The sequence below is a fragment of the Ixodes scapularis genome, unplaced genomic scaffold, assembly GCF_016920785.2.
Source record: "Ixodes scapularis isolate PalLabHiFi unplaced genomic scaffold, ASM1692078v2 PGA_scaffold7__128_contigs__length_106722199, whole genome shotgun sequence".
Lineage (NCBI taxonomy): Eukaryota > Metazoa > Arthropoda > Arachnida > Ixodida > Ixodidae > Ixodes > Ixodes scapularis.
The window spans coordinates 24676851-24695542 of record NW_024609882.1 but is presented as its reverse complement, the minus strand read 5'-3'; the positions used below and the strand labels follow the sequence as shown (position 1 = coordinate 24695542).

Genomic DNA, 18692 nt, shown 5'->3' with positions numbered 1-18692 from the left:
GGGAGCGTTCATTAGCTTAGTATCGCATTGTCAGAGCCGGAGGCAGTGCACCACGTCTTCCTTTTGCACGTGCCGCTCCGGCGGTGACATCACGCTTCCCCACTGCGCAGGCACGGCGTCCCTGCCAACTTCTGTGACGAAGCATCTGCGTTGCTGTGCTTTTCTTTGTGTTTTATTTCTGAGGTGCGTCTGCTTTGACCTTGAGCGGCGCACTGGCCTCACGGCTTCGGGGACGAAGCATCTCCGTTGCTGCGCTTTTCTTTGTATTTTATTTGTGAGACGCAACCGCTTTGACTTTGAGTGGCACATGGTGCGTCGCAGCCAATGGGAATTTATTGCTCGTTTCGGTGCTACAGACAACACCTTCTTCGCTCCATAGGACAGTTGATGCTTTCGCATTAAAAATGCGCTTCTGTTTCAAGATGTCGACTCTTAGAGACATCCGTGTTTCTGTAACACTACATGTGTCCTATCCAAGCACAAAAAAAAGAAATGTTTTTCTGGGCTTTTGATGTCTTCCTTAAAGGGCAACTCCGCTCAATTCCGAAAAATTTAGGCTTCCATGTGATTCACATTCACAAAGTAATACTCAACAACTCTACGTCTTCGGATTCGCGAAATGTGGAATAATATTTGTGTAATCCTAATTTAAACGTCAGCAGATACCGAAACCGAAACTTCGGTTGCGTCAGGCAACATCGGTCTCGGGTCGTCAAAGGCATGCGCGTCACGTCGAACCACGTGGTCTTGTGACGTTCGGGAGGGAGCGAGAAACAGAACAAGCGACGCAAGCAGGTTTTTTTTTTTTTTTTTTTTTTGTTTTTTTGTTTGTTTTTTTTATCGGACGCGGGAAGGTCGCTTCGCGTGGCGTGGACGGTGATGGCCTGGGTGAGAGGGGGAAGGGAAAAGACGAAAGAGAAGGGGGGGGGGGGGGGGGGGGGGGGGGAGTAGCGCATCCGTGTTACGGTGATCACGTGAACGCCCGGTCAGCCAACACCGGGAGAAGAAACTCATGACGTCATCGTTGCATTTCGCTCTGAGAAATAAAAACAAGCAAAACGTGAGAATGACGTACATGCCTCTGACGTAGTGGCTCAACGTTGGCCGCTCCAACTCCGTGGCATTGACTGCGCTGATGATTGCGCCTCGCGCCGCACGCTGGAGTTGGCAGATTTCGGCGACTTGGCTCGCTTGAAGGTTTGCCGGCCAGTTTATTAAATAAATAAACGGAATTAGATCGTAATATTTGACGTGGGGTCTTCCTATATGGTACTGAAGAGGGCTACATAGTTTTCTAAATATCAAAAATGAAGCGGAGTTGCCCTTTAAAGGGGCACTGACACATCAAAATCATATTTTTTTTTTTTATTATCCGAAACGATTGAAAACGATGCCGGGACATTACCCTCAAAATTCGAAATTTGGGAATTCAGTATTTGTGAAGTAAAAAAAAACAATTTCCAATTGCCGAATTCGAAGTTCCAGCGCTATTCGCGCTGGTTCGTGTACGTCAAATATTGCGGAGTCCTGAGAGTCCACTTTCTTTCACGACTCCCTGCTGTTGCCATGGCGACCCAAAGCAAGGAGGAAAGGAGCGAGCGCCGGCGGACCGGTTTTGAGCGGTGTCGCCTGTTTTCCGTGGGAGGATACAAATCCAGGAGGCGGCACCACAATGAACTTCCGATTTTGGTATTTCAAAAAAGAGGGCCGTAGTGCGTTCGCAATTGCGTTAAAAAACATCTTTTAGGATTGCCGTTATTAAATGTTATAGAGATGTCGCCTACAAAGCTTCTAAATTTCATGATTCTTGACGTCACGAATCAAAAGAAGCGAGGAGGCGAGAGGCGGCAGAATCAAACGCCAAAAATAAAAAGGCGCACGCACGCACAAGAAAATTATTTTTTGTGATGCGTTTTTTTTTTTTTTTGCGTGTCTATGACTGCAACTTGCATAGTTTTAGACAATAAAAAAAATATGACCTTTGGGGTGTCAGTGGCCCTTTAAAGGCCGACACACATCCTCGGTCTTCTGGAGGGAAGATAATCTTATTAGCGCCCTCTTCTCCTAAACTGCGAGGGAAGCTGCGTTGGGGCAAGCTGAAAGGTGGAGAGGATATGGGAAAGGAGGTAGTGGGGAAAAGTTGAAAGCGTGAAGTGTATGTTAGTCTTTAAAGGCCGACCAACAAACAGAAAGAAGGAAACTCTCCCTTAGTTCCTCCGTTCCATTTGAGAAAGAGGGAGACCCCCCTCCTCTCTACCGGGAGTAGTTCAGAGATTCGCTCCTGTGTGGAGAGGAGGGGAAAAGTGGGCGAGTGGGAATAAAGAGAAGGAAACTGGGAACCGGTTTTTTTCCTCGGTAGAAGACGATTCTGTAAGTCGGACTTTAAGGGACGCTTGCAACAATCCCAAAATATAGTGTGTTGATAAGGGGAAAATGTATAAGCTGCATTTTATTCTGTTAAAGTGTGTTTGTTGTCTGGTTACAGGGGCTAGTAATGCTACTTCTGAAGTACAACGCAGATGTGTTCATCATCAACTGTGAAGGGCAGTCGCCAAAGCAGGTGGCTGAGAACACCGACATCAAGAACATTTTGGCAGGTGGGAAGGCTTTCTGCAGTTTTATTTGTCATGTTTGGAGTGGTACTTTCATGGGGATGATGGTATAGAAAGTGTGATTCACCTCCCTCCACTATACCATACGTTACAGCTCAAGGAAGTAGAGCAAGGGAAAGGAAGGCTGGGGAGGAAAAAGCAGATGGAACGCTGGAGAGGAAAGGGGGATACATCCTTCTCTCTTTAGCGTTCCGTCTGCTTCCTTCTCCCCGGCCTTCCTTAATTTCGCCCTACCTTCTTGAGTTGCAACGGACTATATTGAGGTTACAGGGCTTACTAAGGAGTGGGAAGTGGTTGGCAACAATGCTGATAGAAAACACATTTGGTTTGTAAACTGCACGTTTAGTGTATTGTTGATTCGGTCCCACAGTGGCCCAGTGTTCCAATATCTGCGGTGAATGTGCTTTAAAAAATGTGCATGCAATAACTTTCCCACTGAACGTGCATATAACCAGCATCCAGGGTTCCGTAATTTTGAATTTACTTTTTTGGGGATTCAATGTGGCTTTTTTTGTGTGTTTTGTAGTGCATCAACCTTTAAATTGTTTGCTAGAGGTTTCTGGTCCCAAAGTTCTCACACCGATTCCAAAGCTGCTTGGCTTCTCAGTTTACGTTTTTCAGACTTCCAAAGAAACAGACTGTTTGGCGATGAAAACCAAACAAAGGTACATGCACATCCAGGGTGCGACATTGTTACCATCAATGAGTGGTTGTCACTTTTTTTTTTTTCTTTCTCATAAGATTGAAAGGCTGTCATCAGAATTACCAGTAGCGTAATTAGAAGTGCTCTTTCAGGACACTAACCTAACGGACAATATGATATGCTCGCGAGTGCCCCGTCACAGTAAAATGAAAAAAGCACCAATGTCGTGCTCGTACCAAGTGTGTCACATTCTCTATAACACAGTAAAGAAAAGAATCGAGCAGGTGATTGTTAACCTCAGCGTTTCCCTAACTTTCAGCGGCCGAGTCGGCCGATGAGAAGAAAAAGGCGGATCAGTTCTTTGCGGCTGTGAAGGAAGGGAATGTGGATGCCGTCCAGAACCTGGTAATGTCCACGCTCGCCATATGATGATGCAGAGAAAGTTGTTTTCTTTTCCTCAATTTTCTTTTTTTCATTTTGTTCCTTGCTAGCTGCGGGCGCGGAAACCACCCAACATCAACTGCAAGGACGGGTTCGGCAACACCGCGCTCCACTCTGCGGCTTACCGCGACCGCAAGCAGATTGCCGTGCTGTTACTCCAGTGCGGCATCGACTCCACCTTGCGCAATGCCAGAGGTACCTTGCTCTGGCGATTTGTGAAGCATCTGTAGAGACTGGTGGTCGGGCATGCGCCACTTCCGTACGGCGAAATCCATTATTTTAGCTTAAAGGGATACTTCAATGAAATTCGAAATATACCTGTCGTGTTAAAGAATAGCTTGAATATGAACCACAAAAATTCGTAAATGATAATCGCACGTTTGTATTTTCAACCTGATGGTTGTATTTTTCGTTATAAACGGCCCACCCCGGCAAGTGCTCGGAGATCAGCCAGCGGAGAGCATGTGACATCAGCCTCAATGATGACGTAGTTCGTCTTGAGACGAGCAAAGCTGCGGCAAGGCTGACGTCGAAAGGGATGTCCAAGTTGTTCCAGCCTCCGAAGCGGCTGCTTTTGTACAAATTTTCAGTGACGCGTTAATCTTTTATAATCTTGTAGGGGGCAATAGCAACTTCTGGGACACACAAAAGAGATTCTCGGGGAGGGAAAGGAGTTCCTCCTTCTCTTTTTCTCTCGGGGTGGCCGCCGGAGGTGAGACAGTTATCGTCACTATCTTTTAAGGTTCCTAGACGGGCATTACAAAAACGAGGCATGAGCAACATCCACCAGGTGCTCTTTGCTAATCGTTTAATTTGTTTTAAAGTTCCTTTTCATGTCTTTTTTAACAAGATATTGGTGTGTGCAATGTGGTACTGCTCCTTTGAACACATATAGACCAAAAAATAACTGTTGAGTAGTATTCCTTTAAGGGGGGACACTACCCAGAAAAGATAATTTCTGCAAAATAAGTTGATTTTGAAAAATGTCATATTTTCATCCACCAACATCTAGAAAATATTCCCAGAAAGTTTCGTTAGTTTACACTGCATAGTTACTTTTTATAAATTATTTTTGGTCCACCTATGCCAAAGAAAAGGCAGGAGTCGCAACACTTTGGACGCATTTTTCTCTGTTCCACTTTTTAGCATAAATTTCACTTTAGGAAAACTATTGTTTTGTTATTATGTAACTTGGATTCATTTTTATGAGTTTTTCTAGAGTGAAATTTTAAGGGTAAGATAGCTATGAGCTTGAATTTTTTATTTTTGTCCAAAAAATCAAAATTTTGGACAAAGAATGGAAATCTAAAAAACAGTATTTGAGTTTATGTAGCTTTTTTATCATGAAAGATGGTATAATATAGAAATATGGCTATCTGCTCTGAGCTGTCCTAAAGCAATATAACACATGAAAACAACAAATTTAAGTAATTTTGAAACAATAGTTTTTCTATGCAGACACGCCCACTTTCATCTTTAAACATTTGCAATTTTTTTTGTAATTCACCCTGGTTAGCACAATTTGGCACAAATGTTCTCAACACGAACAGAAACAAGCCCCGTAAATGTAATTTAAATCGGACAAGTGGTTCAGAAGTTCCCTTTTTTGGGTAGTGTCCCCCCTTAAAGGGATACACAACAAAATTTTGGCGCTTATTTGTTTGTTTTTATATGTTCAGGGGAGCAGTATCACATCAGACAAACCAATCTCTTGTTGAAAAAGACACGAAAAGGAATTTTAAAACAAATTAAATGATTAGCAAAAATCACTTGGTGGACGTCGCTAACACCGGATTTGTAATGCCGTCTAGGAACCTTGATAGGTAGTGACGATAACTGCCTCATTTCCGGCTACCACGGGAGAAGAGGGGAAGGAGGAACTCCCCTCTCCCTGAGACTTTTCTTTTTTTGTGTCCCAGACGTCGCTATTGTCCATCCCTCTTCAAGATTATAAAAAATTAACCCGTCACTCAAAATTCGTACAAAAGCAGCTTTGGGATCAGTTGCAATGGCCCAATCGCTGGAGTGCTTCGGTCGCTTCGGCGGCTGGAACAACTAGGACATCTTCTCGACTTCAGCCTTGCCACAGCTTTGCTCGTCCCGAGACAATCTACATCACGATTGGGGCGAATGTCACATGCTCTCCGCTGGCTGCTCTCCGAGCGCTTGCCAGAGTGGGCCGTTTATAACAAAAAGTACAGCCATCAGGCTCAAAATACAAACATGCGATTATAACTTACGGATATTGTGGATCATTGTCAGCCAATTTAAAAATTCATTGAAGTAGGATGTTTCGGTGACATCTGGAGGTTGTCTAGTTTTTGCGCTAGTTACATAAAGAGGGCAGGGCCTAAGTATAGTGATATGTCATGTTTATTTTATTAAGACTCCCCAATATTGACTTATTCCCGGTTTCGATCATTGTGCTTGATGGTGAGCTCACAAAGATTTTTATCGAAGAATTGAGCTTCCCTTAATGACGTAAATCTTGTCTTTCTTAGAACGAGGTTATTTTGCTGGGACAGCAGTCAAGAGCTGAGGTGGCTTCTTATGCCTGATGTTACGTCAGAGCTTCCGCTGTTGCCGACGAAAACACTGTGTGTGTTTTCGTCGGCAAGTTGTTTTCTGAAAGACAAAATTTTACCAAACAATCCGTTTAATCTTCTCTGATTTGAGGAAAACGTGGATGACTGTTGGTGCTATTGAGCACAAATGAGTCAACAGACTGGGGTGACGTTGATTGCAACGTTTTGTGGACGCGGAGCGTTTCTTCAGAACCTGTGGTTCTGATGGTGTGTGCAAGATTAGGCGTCTGAACATAACCTTGTTTGCGGCAGTGGTTGGGCTTTTAGAAATGCAGTCTACATTTCGCAGTCATTGGGTTGCAATTAAATGGTTGACAAGCTTCCTCTTTTTCGCATCTTGAGAGCTTCTGAATTGATTCTTTTGCAAGGCTTGTCAACCAATGCTGAATAGTTTCTGACTGGCCTGACAGAAATGTTGTAAGCGTACTGTTCAATCGAGAAGGAACCTCCGGAAGCCATTAAGTCCTGGCAGTACTATATATGTGTAAAAACGAAATGAAAAAGTGGACAAAAACATGTTAAGAAGGTCTACATTTACTGACTTGTTAAGCCAAAGTGTACTTTTACTTTATTTTTTTTTTTTTGTCTGTCAGCCTCTGTCAGCCCATTACGAGGCTTTCACAGGAGTGTAAAGGTGTTTAAACACAACAATCATCTACACAGTGTTCACACAAGGCCTGAACAATGAAGATAATTACTTACAATTGATCTGCCACTTAACAATGCCATTGATGAGAGCAAGCATAAAACAAAACGGTTGGAAAACTCAGTAATTTTTTTTTCTTACCCTCTTGACCAGAGATTGTCCTCTCTTTCGGTTCCTTCTTTCCCTTCTTTGTTTGCACCTTAGTCTAGGATAGGGGGACTCTAAGAAGACTAACTTCCTCAAGTTGGCGTTAGGAACTGTGTCACAGCCCTGACTGTTGGGGGCTGCAGGGCAGCTGGCGGCAGACTTGGCTCACACGGACGAGATGCGGCAGATTCTGCACGTGGCACCAATCCGGCAGCTTCGCAAGAACGCCTCCAGGCACGAAGGTCCCCTCCTGAGGGTGGGTGTCCGCCGGACAATCATTCAGTCACTAGCTGGGATCGGAGTAGAGGAAGGGGCTGAGGATGCAAGTAAGCTTGGCCGTTGTTTGGCACAAGGTTGATTAGGAACGGATGGAATGAGGGTGATTAGAAATGAGCGATTCAAAAGTACTGCATTTTATTGCTAATGTTCCCATGACACTCATGATGAACCATTATTTTTTAGTCGTAATATCATGAAAGTCGCCAGTGTCTGTGACTGTGGGTGAGGAGATGAACCATAGGGGGCGCACTTTCATTATCATCATCATCACCGCAAACAATCGCTGTGTGGCAAACAACTATGACGCTAGCACTTCCCTAGCGTACGCCACATTGTTTCCACGCTTGCTGCATATTTGTTTGTAGTGACATGGTGCGCACTTGCTACGTACCGCAGTGCTTAAAGCATGCTTTTGAACTGGGTATATGCAGCGTGGAGGACTGCAGCGCGTACACCACGAGGCGGACACTGTCCTGCCCTTTATGACATGATCGTAATTGAGCACGTCCTCTCTTTCAACAAGATACCTGTAATCATGGACGACATCGGCTTTCACTAATGTTGTTCATGATTGTCGCAAGGAAGGTAACTGAGAAGTGAAGTGTGTGCCGACCACACGCGGTCCAGCGCGCGCGGTCGACACGACGCGGCTGGCCCATCACGCGCGTGCGTGACCACACATGAGCTTGTTTTGCCTTCTAAGAGTACTTATATGACATTGAACACAAGAGGGAACCAGATTACCTCTATCTAGAAGCGTTTAGAAGAAATGAATAGTGTTCCATACCTTTCACGATCCTTGCGTCGTCTCTTATGGCAGCTGTAGTCGGAGGGTTTGTTTGCCACACATTTCCATGCTAATTATGCACTTCAATCCCTTGTTCATAACTTGCTTACATTGCTTAACAACTTCATCTTCGACCAGATTGATATTCATTGTTAAAGCACATTTTTTGTTTAGGTAATACCGTAGAATACCATGCATCCGCCCATTCCACATTAAGCGCCCATTACCGGACAAGCGCCCATCCCCCATTTTTACGCGATTATCTCCGAAGTTTGAGTGGGCGCTTGCCCGGTATTTTAGATAGTGTTGTTTGATTTTATTATTGTGTTCCATACCTGGTGTGACACCGGACCTAGTCAAGCTTTCAATTGGAAACTTTTTGTCTGGTGTCCTCAACACAAATATTTTCCAATGAAGTGCTCAAAGAAACTGGTTTTGCATGTCGAACGCAAATTTTGGTCTGGCACAGAAAAACTATAGCATGCTTTGTGAAGTATAGCATTTACTTGTCAGAGGCCCACCGATCTATAAGCTCAAAGTGAGTGTTTTGTCTTGAGAGTACAGGATTTTGAAGGGCTTGCAAGATTTATTAGAAAATTTTCAAATATTTTTTGTTTTTCTTCAGAGGAAACGGTTCCTTGGTTCTGTCCGCGTCTGGGCCGTTCTCGACAGGGGCGTCCTCTCCTTCTTTCGCTCGCGGTGAGTAGACTGCGTTGCAGTTTGTTTAGGCCAGCTCTTGCCTTTGAAACGTTAGTCATTGAAGCTTTTGCATGTCACATCCCTGTCCTCATCACTAAATGTTTGTGTGTCTACCAAGTCAGTTAGTATTTGCAAGTGCACGTTTCAGCTCTTCGTTGGGAAGTTACAAACATGCTTTTTTTTTTTGCTGTAGAAGCCTACAACTGGTTTTGCCTAGCAAAAGTTTATGAAATATTGAATGAGATTAGAAGGCTAGGAAGTGTCCGAGGGTCTTTCGCACAACTCTGTCGTGTTCTGCATGGGACCACCTTCGTGAAAATGAAAGTTTGGAGCTGCTGGAACTATATACCGGGTGTCTCAGCAAAGACTTTAAAATTCCTACCAATAAGATAGTTGAATCTTTCCTGACTACGGGAAAACTAGCAATTTTCAAAGGATCCGTGCAAGAGCTTTTATTTTTCTAACTAATTTGCATGTGGAGCAATATGTTGCATCAAACTGTGGCCAATTCATTGTTCTTTCAAAAGATACTGAGGGTAGTATACCGCAAGAAAAAAAAAGTTTTAAAACTTTATTTCTTGAAAATGCAATGTATCTGCAGGAGGCGTATAAATGCCGACACTTCTACAGCTATTCAAAGTAAATAACAAATAAAAGAAAAATTTAGAATATACAAAATGTGCCCCACACCCAAGGCTATTACTTTTCCTGAAAGTTAGTGTACTTTAACTGGCGTTGTCTATTCTTTTGTTCGTTGAAGAGTTAGCCTTCGTAGCATGTGCACTTTTCAACAAAGGAATGCTTATGTTGGTGAAACACAGATGACGCACCTCACATCCCCAGCAGAATGCTTTCTTTGTTTTCTACCTCGGTTTTGTCATATCCTGGATTGCAGTTAATTCATATTTAGCATTTTTGTTCCACTTGTTGGGAACATAAAACATGCATGCCGGCTCAGGACAGCATCGGAAACTATAGTCATAATTATCAACAGCCACCTGTCAAGCAATGCCTAAAACATAATTTAAAGCGGTTCCAGGGCTCTTAAGGTCTAAAAAATATGCCACAATACAGCTGAATCATGGAAATAATGCCATCTTTGTTACAAAGACTGATGAAAGCAGTTAGCAATATTAGACGAGTGCAAGCATCGTTCCCAAGACTATTTTCGACAGCCCTCCAGCTTGCGATAAAGCTCAAACATGCGTTGAAATTTAAACTACAGTTCTTCGGCTATCCACAAGATTATGGAGCGTAATTCTCTGCACTAATCTTAGTTTCTTGACGGCGCTTGGAAACCATTGTTCGGCAATCGATGGCCCATGGGCGCGGTCAGGAAAGAGTTGAGAATTTTTTTGGAACACCATAAAATGCTGCGTGTGCCTAATATAATCGTAATGCGTGTATTTAGTAGTTTTCGACGAAGCCCAGCAAGATTTTGATCGAAACCATACCTTTAAAATCAGAAATTAGTAATTTAATTACTCAAAATTAACTAATTACCTAATTATACTGAACGCTAATAATTTTTCTTAGTGGGCCCTTTGGCACTACCCACTACAACATTAACCTTTTTTTCTGTGCATTGCATAGTTTTCGCTGGAGCGATTTGGCCCGTGTTTCCAGAAACTGTTTGTATAACAGCACTTTGCTAGGGCCACCCCAATAACAATCTCTGTGACTTGGTTCAGTTGCTTAACTTCAGAAGACATTACCCATACAATCCAGCTATATTGAGTTGCTTGCCTTAAATACTACATTCTGTGGCAAGTTTTATCCCACCCACGCCAAATACGGCGATTTTAATGCGAAAGCATTAACTGTCTCATGGAGCGAGCTGACGTCATCAGTCTGAAGCACGAAAACGACAGATAGTTTCCTTCGGTTCCATTGGCTGGCGCGCGTCGATGGGGCTCCCATTGGCCGCTGCGCTCGTCAGTTTCCACAACCGCTCACTCCATGGCGCTGCACGTCCATCAGAGCGGAGGGTCCAAGGTTACCAGGGGAGCACACGCGCCGACCGGCGACGAAAAGTATGCAGCAGACGACAAAGGGAGCGGACGAGCGGCTTGCATGCTTTCCTATTTACAACTCATAAGGAATGCTTAGGCATACCTCAATCTTTTTTTTTTAATTCGGGAATGAGCAAAACAAGAACTTTAAGCCCTGTAGAGCCATGCACGGATAGCAGTTTGATCATCCGCATCTGATCTGAATCTGAAGACTTCTTATTCGCGTCCGAACCGCATCCGACTCTCAATCCGTGCATTCATTTTACATAATAAATGCAAGCATAAATAAACATTAAAAAAAACATCTGGAGGTATCCTATAAGCCGTCTGCTTACCTTCCTACAAAGAACTCTTCGTGTAAGAATACGGTGAAAGTCGTTTTATCGGATCTTGTTTTATCATATTTATAAAATAAGCAATGTTCCTTCAAGAGACGCTTTGCATCGCTCGAAAGGTGATCGCAGTTATTAGATCAACTTGGGAGTCTTTGACACTGACACTCTGTCCAGCATATGTGCTCAAAAGCAAGAAAATTTATATATATTTTTTTTTTGCTTGGTAAAACGCACTTCAAGCAAATGCATATTTTATAAACATGAAAATTGTCAAAGGACAGGCTAATAAAAGTGTATCATTTTCTTTAGGCCAAATAGTAAAAAAGTGGGAGAAAAAAGGCGCTCACTCGCAGCAGCAAAATACTCGTGTATATGTGGTAAGGCGGAATTACACCACTGGGAACATATCACAATATTCAAGAATGGCAACACCTCCTATTGGTTACAGTTGTAAACACGAACCCTCATCTGCATGCTCAGAACCATATACTTAAAAACAAATTAATGCCAACTGTCAAGAAAAAAAAAAAAAAGGCCGCATCTCCACGTGGTGAATGATGTTGATTGGGGCGAAGCTCTGGTGGTGCTGATGATACCGATTTTATTGTTCATAGGTAATGCTGAGTGCTGAGTTCCGGGTTGCGTTTCGACTTCATTATTACTGCTTTATGGTCGGTGAAATGCAGAGCCAGTGGTTCTTCTAGCGGATCAGCTTGGATCCGCTAGAAGCCGTGGGAACGCATCTCCACCGCCTAAGTCAACGGTCCATGTCAGAAAGAGAATGTGTGGTATGGATCGTGGTTATATACGCAGTTAAGCATTTAACCACAGCTCCCTCTTATCTATAAACGTTGAGCCAACGCATGCAAAATTTAACGCAATTATATACGCATTTGACCGCAGCGCCTTCTCCTGTATAGATGTTACATGCAACGTTGGAGTGTAGCGTAAAGGTTAAGACGTCTGCCTTGTAAGCAAGCGGTCCTGAGTTCGAACCCCCGTGCAGCGTACATTTTTTTATTAAAGTGGGCCGATCCCGGAGGCAGTGCAATCGATGTGAGCACGGACGCCAGACGGGTGGAAAAGGCTAGACCCTAAGGAGCTTCGCCCCTAAAACGCATACGCACGCAATGTATCACTTGTCGAAGTTGTGTAGAAGACACAGAATATCATCAACTTGGACGGATTTAGACTGGTTCACCTCTCAATACCCGCTAATGAGAAGTCTCTCTTTTTTGGTGCTGGGATGGTATGCACACGCTGCGCTACACGAATGAGGTTCGGAAACTCGTGCTGCTGCAAGTTCCACCACTCTAGAGGATCGAATTCAGTTTCTTCAATATATACTTGTAGGCGAAGAACCCACTTGCAGGCTTTTTCTACTCTCTTGTGGCTTGAGCGTTTTAGGTTTCCTTTGCACGAAGAAAGTTTTCCGCTCTTTCCCTGCCAAACAAGAACACGTTTCCGGGAGGAACTGATAGTTCTGCATTGTTTACTTTTTCTAGGAACACTATTTTTTGGCAAGATAGAACGCTCTAAAGCAATTTTTAGTGATAATCGAATCTTTCTTGGCGTAAAGAACAATTTTCTCCCCGATTGACACCTTTTATCTAAAAGAGTAGTTTGCTTCTGCAATATGTTTATTCGATGATGCACTTCATAGTATCACTCACTTATACACTTCACACTGTATGGTTGCACATGTTTATGGGTTGCCTCGACAAAAACAAATCCGGACCCACGGATATCCAATCCGCATCTGCAGCCCCTGGTGTCCGATCCACCAGTTTACTACGGATATCCATGGATGATCCGTGGGTAATCGGCAGATATGCAGGGCTCTAGGTATCTTGTGGCTCATTCCGTTAATGGATGTGCCGGCAGAAAGGCGTCCCGCCGTGTCAGTGTCAACCGTGCCAATTGTGTCGTGGTTCCAGGCGCTCATCAACATAACTCGGCTGCTGGTAGGCCATTTCGGTCGTGGACGGTACGGACCACAGCCTGTGGTTGAGTCTGGAAAGACATTCTAGAACATGATTTCAAGTAATGTTTGTGGAAGCTACTGTTGACGGAAACGCCGTCAAAAGCAGACCAATACGAGGATCAACATTTAGATAATCCTGTGAGCCCGACTTCAAATAATGTCCGCTCACAGCTCCGAGGTTGGCTGGGCCAGAGTGATTATGCACATATCACACCCAGCAGTAGCATAAGCATAACTACTACTGTAATAATAATAATAATATTGTTTATTTTATGTGCCCAAAAACAGCCATGCTGGTCTTCAGATTGGTGCAGACAAGAAGATAAAAAGAAGAAAAACAACGCACGCACAGCATTAAATGCACAAATTATCCCGACTACAAATAGTGGGCGCACTTTCCACAAAATGTAGCACAGTTTCAACCAACGTTACTAGAACACTCTGTTGGGAAACTCGCCGTTGAAACCTGAGCCGCTGGCGTCCACCGAGACCGAGCTAAATATGACAACAGCGCCACTCTTTATCATTTGTCTTTACTGCTGTCACCCTGAGATTTTAGAAAGCATGTTTTTGCATAAAAACCAACGGAAAACAACTCTTTTAGAGCGCGAGCGGAAAAATTTCCCCGCTAAATCTAGCGGAAAACGTTTCCCCACTAAATCTAGCGGAAAAAGTTTCCCTGCTAAATCTAGCGGAAAAATTGCCCCGCTAAATCTAGCGGAACAATTTCCCCGCTAAATCTAGCGGAAACTTTTCCCCGCTAAATTTAGGGGGAAATTTCCCCTAAATGGGAGGCGAGGAGGAGGGTCATAGCCTCCTCTCCATACCTTCCCCTCCTCCTCCTCAAGTGCTGCGCTCTAATTCGGCGTTAAGGGAGTTGTAAACGGCTTTCATTTTTTTGTAGTAACTTTTATTGGAGTTTAGTTCAAAATAAAGGGCGCGTGATGTTTTCTAAAGTGTTTAGTTTGCAAGGTTTTGCGTCACAATTAATATTGTTTTTATACAACCATGCCTCAGCGGCGATTTCAGGTAGCGCGTCCCGACCTAGGGGCATTCTAACTTCGGTAGTAATCCGCGGCGCGTCCGCTTGGGAGACGGGTCTGGCACCCTTGGAACCCCTTCCACCGTGTCTGTTTCGGCGCCAAAATGGCCGATTGAAGCCGAAATAGAAGTCACGTGCAGTTCCTGAGTGGCCGCTGCGGGAGAAATGGCGGCGTTGTGTTTGCCATTAGCTCGGTTTTGGAGTATGGATCGGTGCCACATTTTCAGAGCAGGCTCTATGGCAGTTTCCCAACTGAGTGGTGTAGTAACGTTGGTGTAGTAACTGGACTCTCCAAGTCCCAGCGAAGAACTGAGGGATCCGTCAAAATGTCCAGGCTAGAGGATGCGATTCTATCAAATGAAATTTGCATACTGGACAGTGGTGAGAGTTTAGACATAGATTGTACGTAAAGGACAGTAAAATTTCTGGTAACTCGACAAGGACATTTCGGGAGCGATTACTTAGCCACGTCAAACGTCGGGGTTGGCAAAAGACATATTCATTAGCGAAAATACACGTATGGTTCCAGTTAGAATCTTGCCCAGCGTCATTGAAAACACCTAAATAGGTCAACTTTAGAAACATTTAAAGTGTGTGCGAAGCTAGAGATTGCACTGAAGTTACCACTCATGCAGCAGGCGCAAGACTGGCAGTGCAAAAACACAAATAATAATTTTAAAAAATCTTATTTCAAAAGTTGGCTAAATATTTAACTAATCAGCATTTTTTTTTTCTTCAATTTTTGATGTTTCTTGTGGCAATCAATTTGTTCCTGGAAAGTGCTTCTTTTTTTCTTTTTCTCAACCATGCTGTTGGTACGAATTTTCAACAGTAATTGCTGAAACACCAATAATTAGACTAAGACACATAAAATAAATGTTTTATTGTTGTTTTTTGGTTTTTTATTACATGTTAGCGGAGATGCAGCTTCAGGCACGCGACGCAAGCGATTCCACTACCTGGATATGGCACGTGTCGAGGTGAGACGGCGTCACAATCTGGGTGACATCCTGAATTCGGCGGACTGTTGGAATTATGGTAACATTTAGACTTTTCGCCAAGGTTCTTAGTTACTGGTTTCGTGGGGGTTGCATTTTTATTTTACTCTTAAGTAGCGTGTATGGCGTAGCTAAACGTAAAACGTGGTTCTTAACACGGCAACATACAAGGAATGATTACTTATTGCCCTTATTGCATTCGTTTTGGCTTGGCGGCTTCGGTTTCGACTGCCGGAAGCCCCGGTTTTTGGATGTCTTCGCAGACCAGGGAGTGGGGGGCAGCTGAAACCTAAACCACTGTGTAGTAATGCATTGCTATAATTAATTGTTTGCAGCCTCTTAGCACATTCTACATTCTGTTTCGTAAATATTTATTCTATATGTGTTATATAAAAAAATGTAACCCGAAAGTTTTATTTATTTTGCGCTTCAAAGTGTGCAGCTTGTTTGTGAACTTTTGGTCTCCGTCTTCCGCCAGTGCGACCCGACGGACGAGGCGGGCTTCGTCGTGTTGTTCCCAGACGATCCGCCCGAGCGATTGACGGTGCCACCGGACGACAACGATCGGGTCGATCGTATGGTGAGCACGTTCTTCTGTTGTTGGTCGAACCCAAAGGGGACTGTTCAGAAACCATATGGTGTCTTTCCTCGCAGCAGTTGGCTTGTGCTGGCCGAGAATTCATACTGTACAGAAGGTTTAAAGATTTTGGTTTGAGATTTGTGTGGATACACCTAGAGCAGTGGAACCACTGCTCTAGGTGTTTTCTAGAGCAGCGGTTCTCAACCGCGGGTGTTTTTGGGTATATCCTTGGGGACCGCCAGAGCGATGGGGACCCCTTGCCAGCAGGGAGAGGGGGGGCTAAACTAAGACAACTAATTGCAGTGTGAAAAGGTATCCTTTACTGATGCAGACAGGAGAATTACGAACCATCAAATAAATGGAGGAACGTATGAATAGATTGTAATGGCTGCACCCTTTATAACGGGCGGTAGCTTGTGCTACCTAACCAAAGTCAACAAAAACAGTTTTTTTTTTTTTTTTTTTCAGGTAGGATAGGGAGAGGGTTCTTTAGGCGAAAACTTTGTGGACCCCAAAAATGGCTTTGTGGAACCCTATTTGAGAACCACTGCCCTAAGGTATCATCCTCAAATGGTTTTCCATCAGTATGAGTGCTATTTTTGCTGGTCTGAGCCACCCATTGCTGTGCAACTATAAAAACATTCTGTACTGTATGTGTTAATGCTGAGAAAGTCTGTAGTCTTCTTTGCTGCTTTATTGCATCTGTGCTGAAAAACTTGAGAACCGCTGTGGTATTGAATTGTAGCTTGAAATAGGGAAAGGCCAGTTGAAGTATGCTAATATCACGGCCAGCCATTAGTCTGTCGTTTGTTCCCCAACTGCCTTTGGTGTGACATAGAAAAAACGTTGGACGTTGGTGAGTCTGTTTTTGTCCAGCTGTCTGAAAAGGTGCATCGCTGTAACACCGGTTTCATCTCGAGTTCTTTGGGGCAGACGTCACAGGCACTGGAAAGTGAATTTCAGGTGCCTGAAATGGGTGCCAGATAAATTAAAATTGGGACGTATGAGCACAATCAACAGTTACCGATAGCGGGCTACGGAAAATGTCGGGGATTTCGGGACGGGACGACCAATCGAGTGTGAGGAATGTACTCGAAAAAATAGCATTCTCTCCACTTTTTCGCCGACAGTAGTTCTCAGAAATTGCAGTGACCTAAAGTAGGTCATCGCACTCCTTGGGTACTGCCCGTAAATGTCTGCCGATTTACTTTGGCCGCGTCCAACTTTTGGGACGTCCTCAGAGCGCCCAATCCTCGTATTACTGGAGCATCTGGCTGCTGTGGATCACGGTGACTTTTGTTTGTTTGTTTCAGCGCTGGGTGGGCAAGCTGAAGGAACACATAGAGTTCAGCAGGCACTACACCCACCAGGGCATGTCTGCATCGGACAGTGATGAAGAAGACCTGCTGCCCCTGGGATCCATCCAGGACGTGCTGGCGGTGAGAGACGTCCATGTACCGCAGTTCTTCACAAGGGTCCGCGAACCCCTTCGTCTGGATAGCACAATAGGCGATTGCCACTTTTTTTCTGTTCTTTTCTTAGAATCTGAAGGCAGTCACCAAAACTACTACAGTCGCCGACCGATCTTTTGGATGCCGATGATTCAAACTTGTTCAATATTTCGGACCTTAAAGAGGAATTGTGCCCTACGCGATAGAAGTAGCGCATATCCACTGCCAACGTTTTAAAGTCTGAAAGTTTGATTTTTCGGACAAAATCGTCGCGAGCGATCAGCAGGAAACGCCACCGAGAAGCAACCACTTTAGATTTTATCTTGGCTTCACGTGGATTGGCTTGGTTTGGCAGCAGTACTTGACTACTGCTAAGTTTTACCGCTAGGTGACACTATGCTACGGCTTTTTTTTTTTTACAGCGGAGCTGTTAAGGGCTAGTTAAGGGCTTGACAGAAAGGCCAATGCCAAACAAATGTTTGGTATTAGCCTCCTAAATGGCGGCAACCTTTCCAGCCTTTCCGTCAAGGTGCGTGATGGTCCAGTGGTTGCCATCGGGTACGTCCCCTCCGTGACGCCCAAGAGAGACATTGAAGCATTCATGATGGGCATCTTCGACTGGGTCATGCTCGGCGACGACATGCCTGCCGTAGTGACGGGTGACTTTAAGGGGGGACATGGGCCTAAATTTCAAGTATTTTTGAAAAAATTCATTTTTCAGTTTGAGGTTTTTGGTTTTAGAAACTAGTTATACACCCTTACACCAAATTTGATAACCATAAGCCAAATAGTTGCGTTGATATAAAATATTTTCAACACATTGTGAGGCAGTAACAAAGTAGAGGAGTTCAATGTTTGATTACATTTTTCTCAGTTCCACTTTTTGCTGCAAATTTCATACGAAGGAATCTTTTGTTCTAAGGTAAAAATATTCTGACACCACAATCAAAATGTTTCTGAACTGAAATTTACTGGGGGAATCGGGCTATCTACTTTATTTCGTTTTAGGTGGAAGTCCTCAGTGATAAAAAACTAAGTTTTCAAAACTTGACACAGGGCAGAAAATGCTTTTTATTTTTTGAGGTAATAACTCTTCCTGAAATATTTACATTTAAGTTATTTAAACTAGATAGCCCGAAGTCCCATATCCCCCACTTTATATTCTAGCAGTCAAAATGGTGCTTAATAGCTTCATTTGCATACCATAGATTTCTTAACAAAAAGTGACACATCATCTTATGCAGGTATGTAAGTTTGACCTAGAGAGCTGAAAGTTTGCACAGTACACCTACGTCTGAAGTTAAATCTCCCCTGCAAATTTCATTCTAATCACTTCAGTAGTTCAGAAGTTTGACCTCTAGCCAATGTCCCCCCTTAACGTTGACATTGCACGCCGGGAGGGAAAGTGGTTCACTTCGTTTATGTTCGAGCGCTTCGAGCTTGCGTGTGTG

The 18692-nt window shown here is 43.8% G+C and overlaps 1 protein-coding gene across 1 annotated transcript in view; it reads left to right on the top strand.

Moving 5' to 3' along the window:
• LOC8025812 (oxysterol-binding protein-related protein 1) overlaps positions 1-18692 on the top strand; it is a 63891-nt gene that overhangs the window by 3232 nt on the left and 41967 nt on the right. Inside the window, exons 5-12 of the mRNA XM_029969497.4 lie at positions 2486-2597; positions 3575-3660; positions 3747-3891; positions 7218-7330; positions 8766-8839; positions 15129-15192; positions 15689-15790; positions 17104-17229. Coding sequence (XP_029825357.3) covers positions 2486-2597; positions 3575-3660; positions 3747-3891; positions 7218-7330; positions 8766-8839; positions 15129-15192; positions 15689-15790; positions 17104-17229 — 822 coding nt within the window. The remainder of the gene's footprint in view (positions 1-2485; positions 2598-3574; positions 3661-3746; positions 3892-7217; positions 7331-8765; positions 8840-15128; positions 15193-15688; positions 15791-17103; positions 17230-18692) is intronic.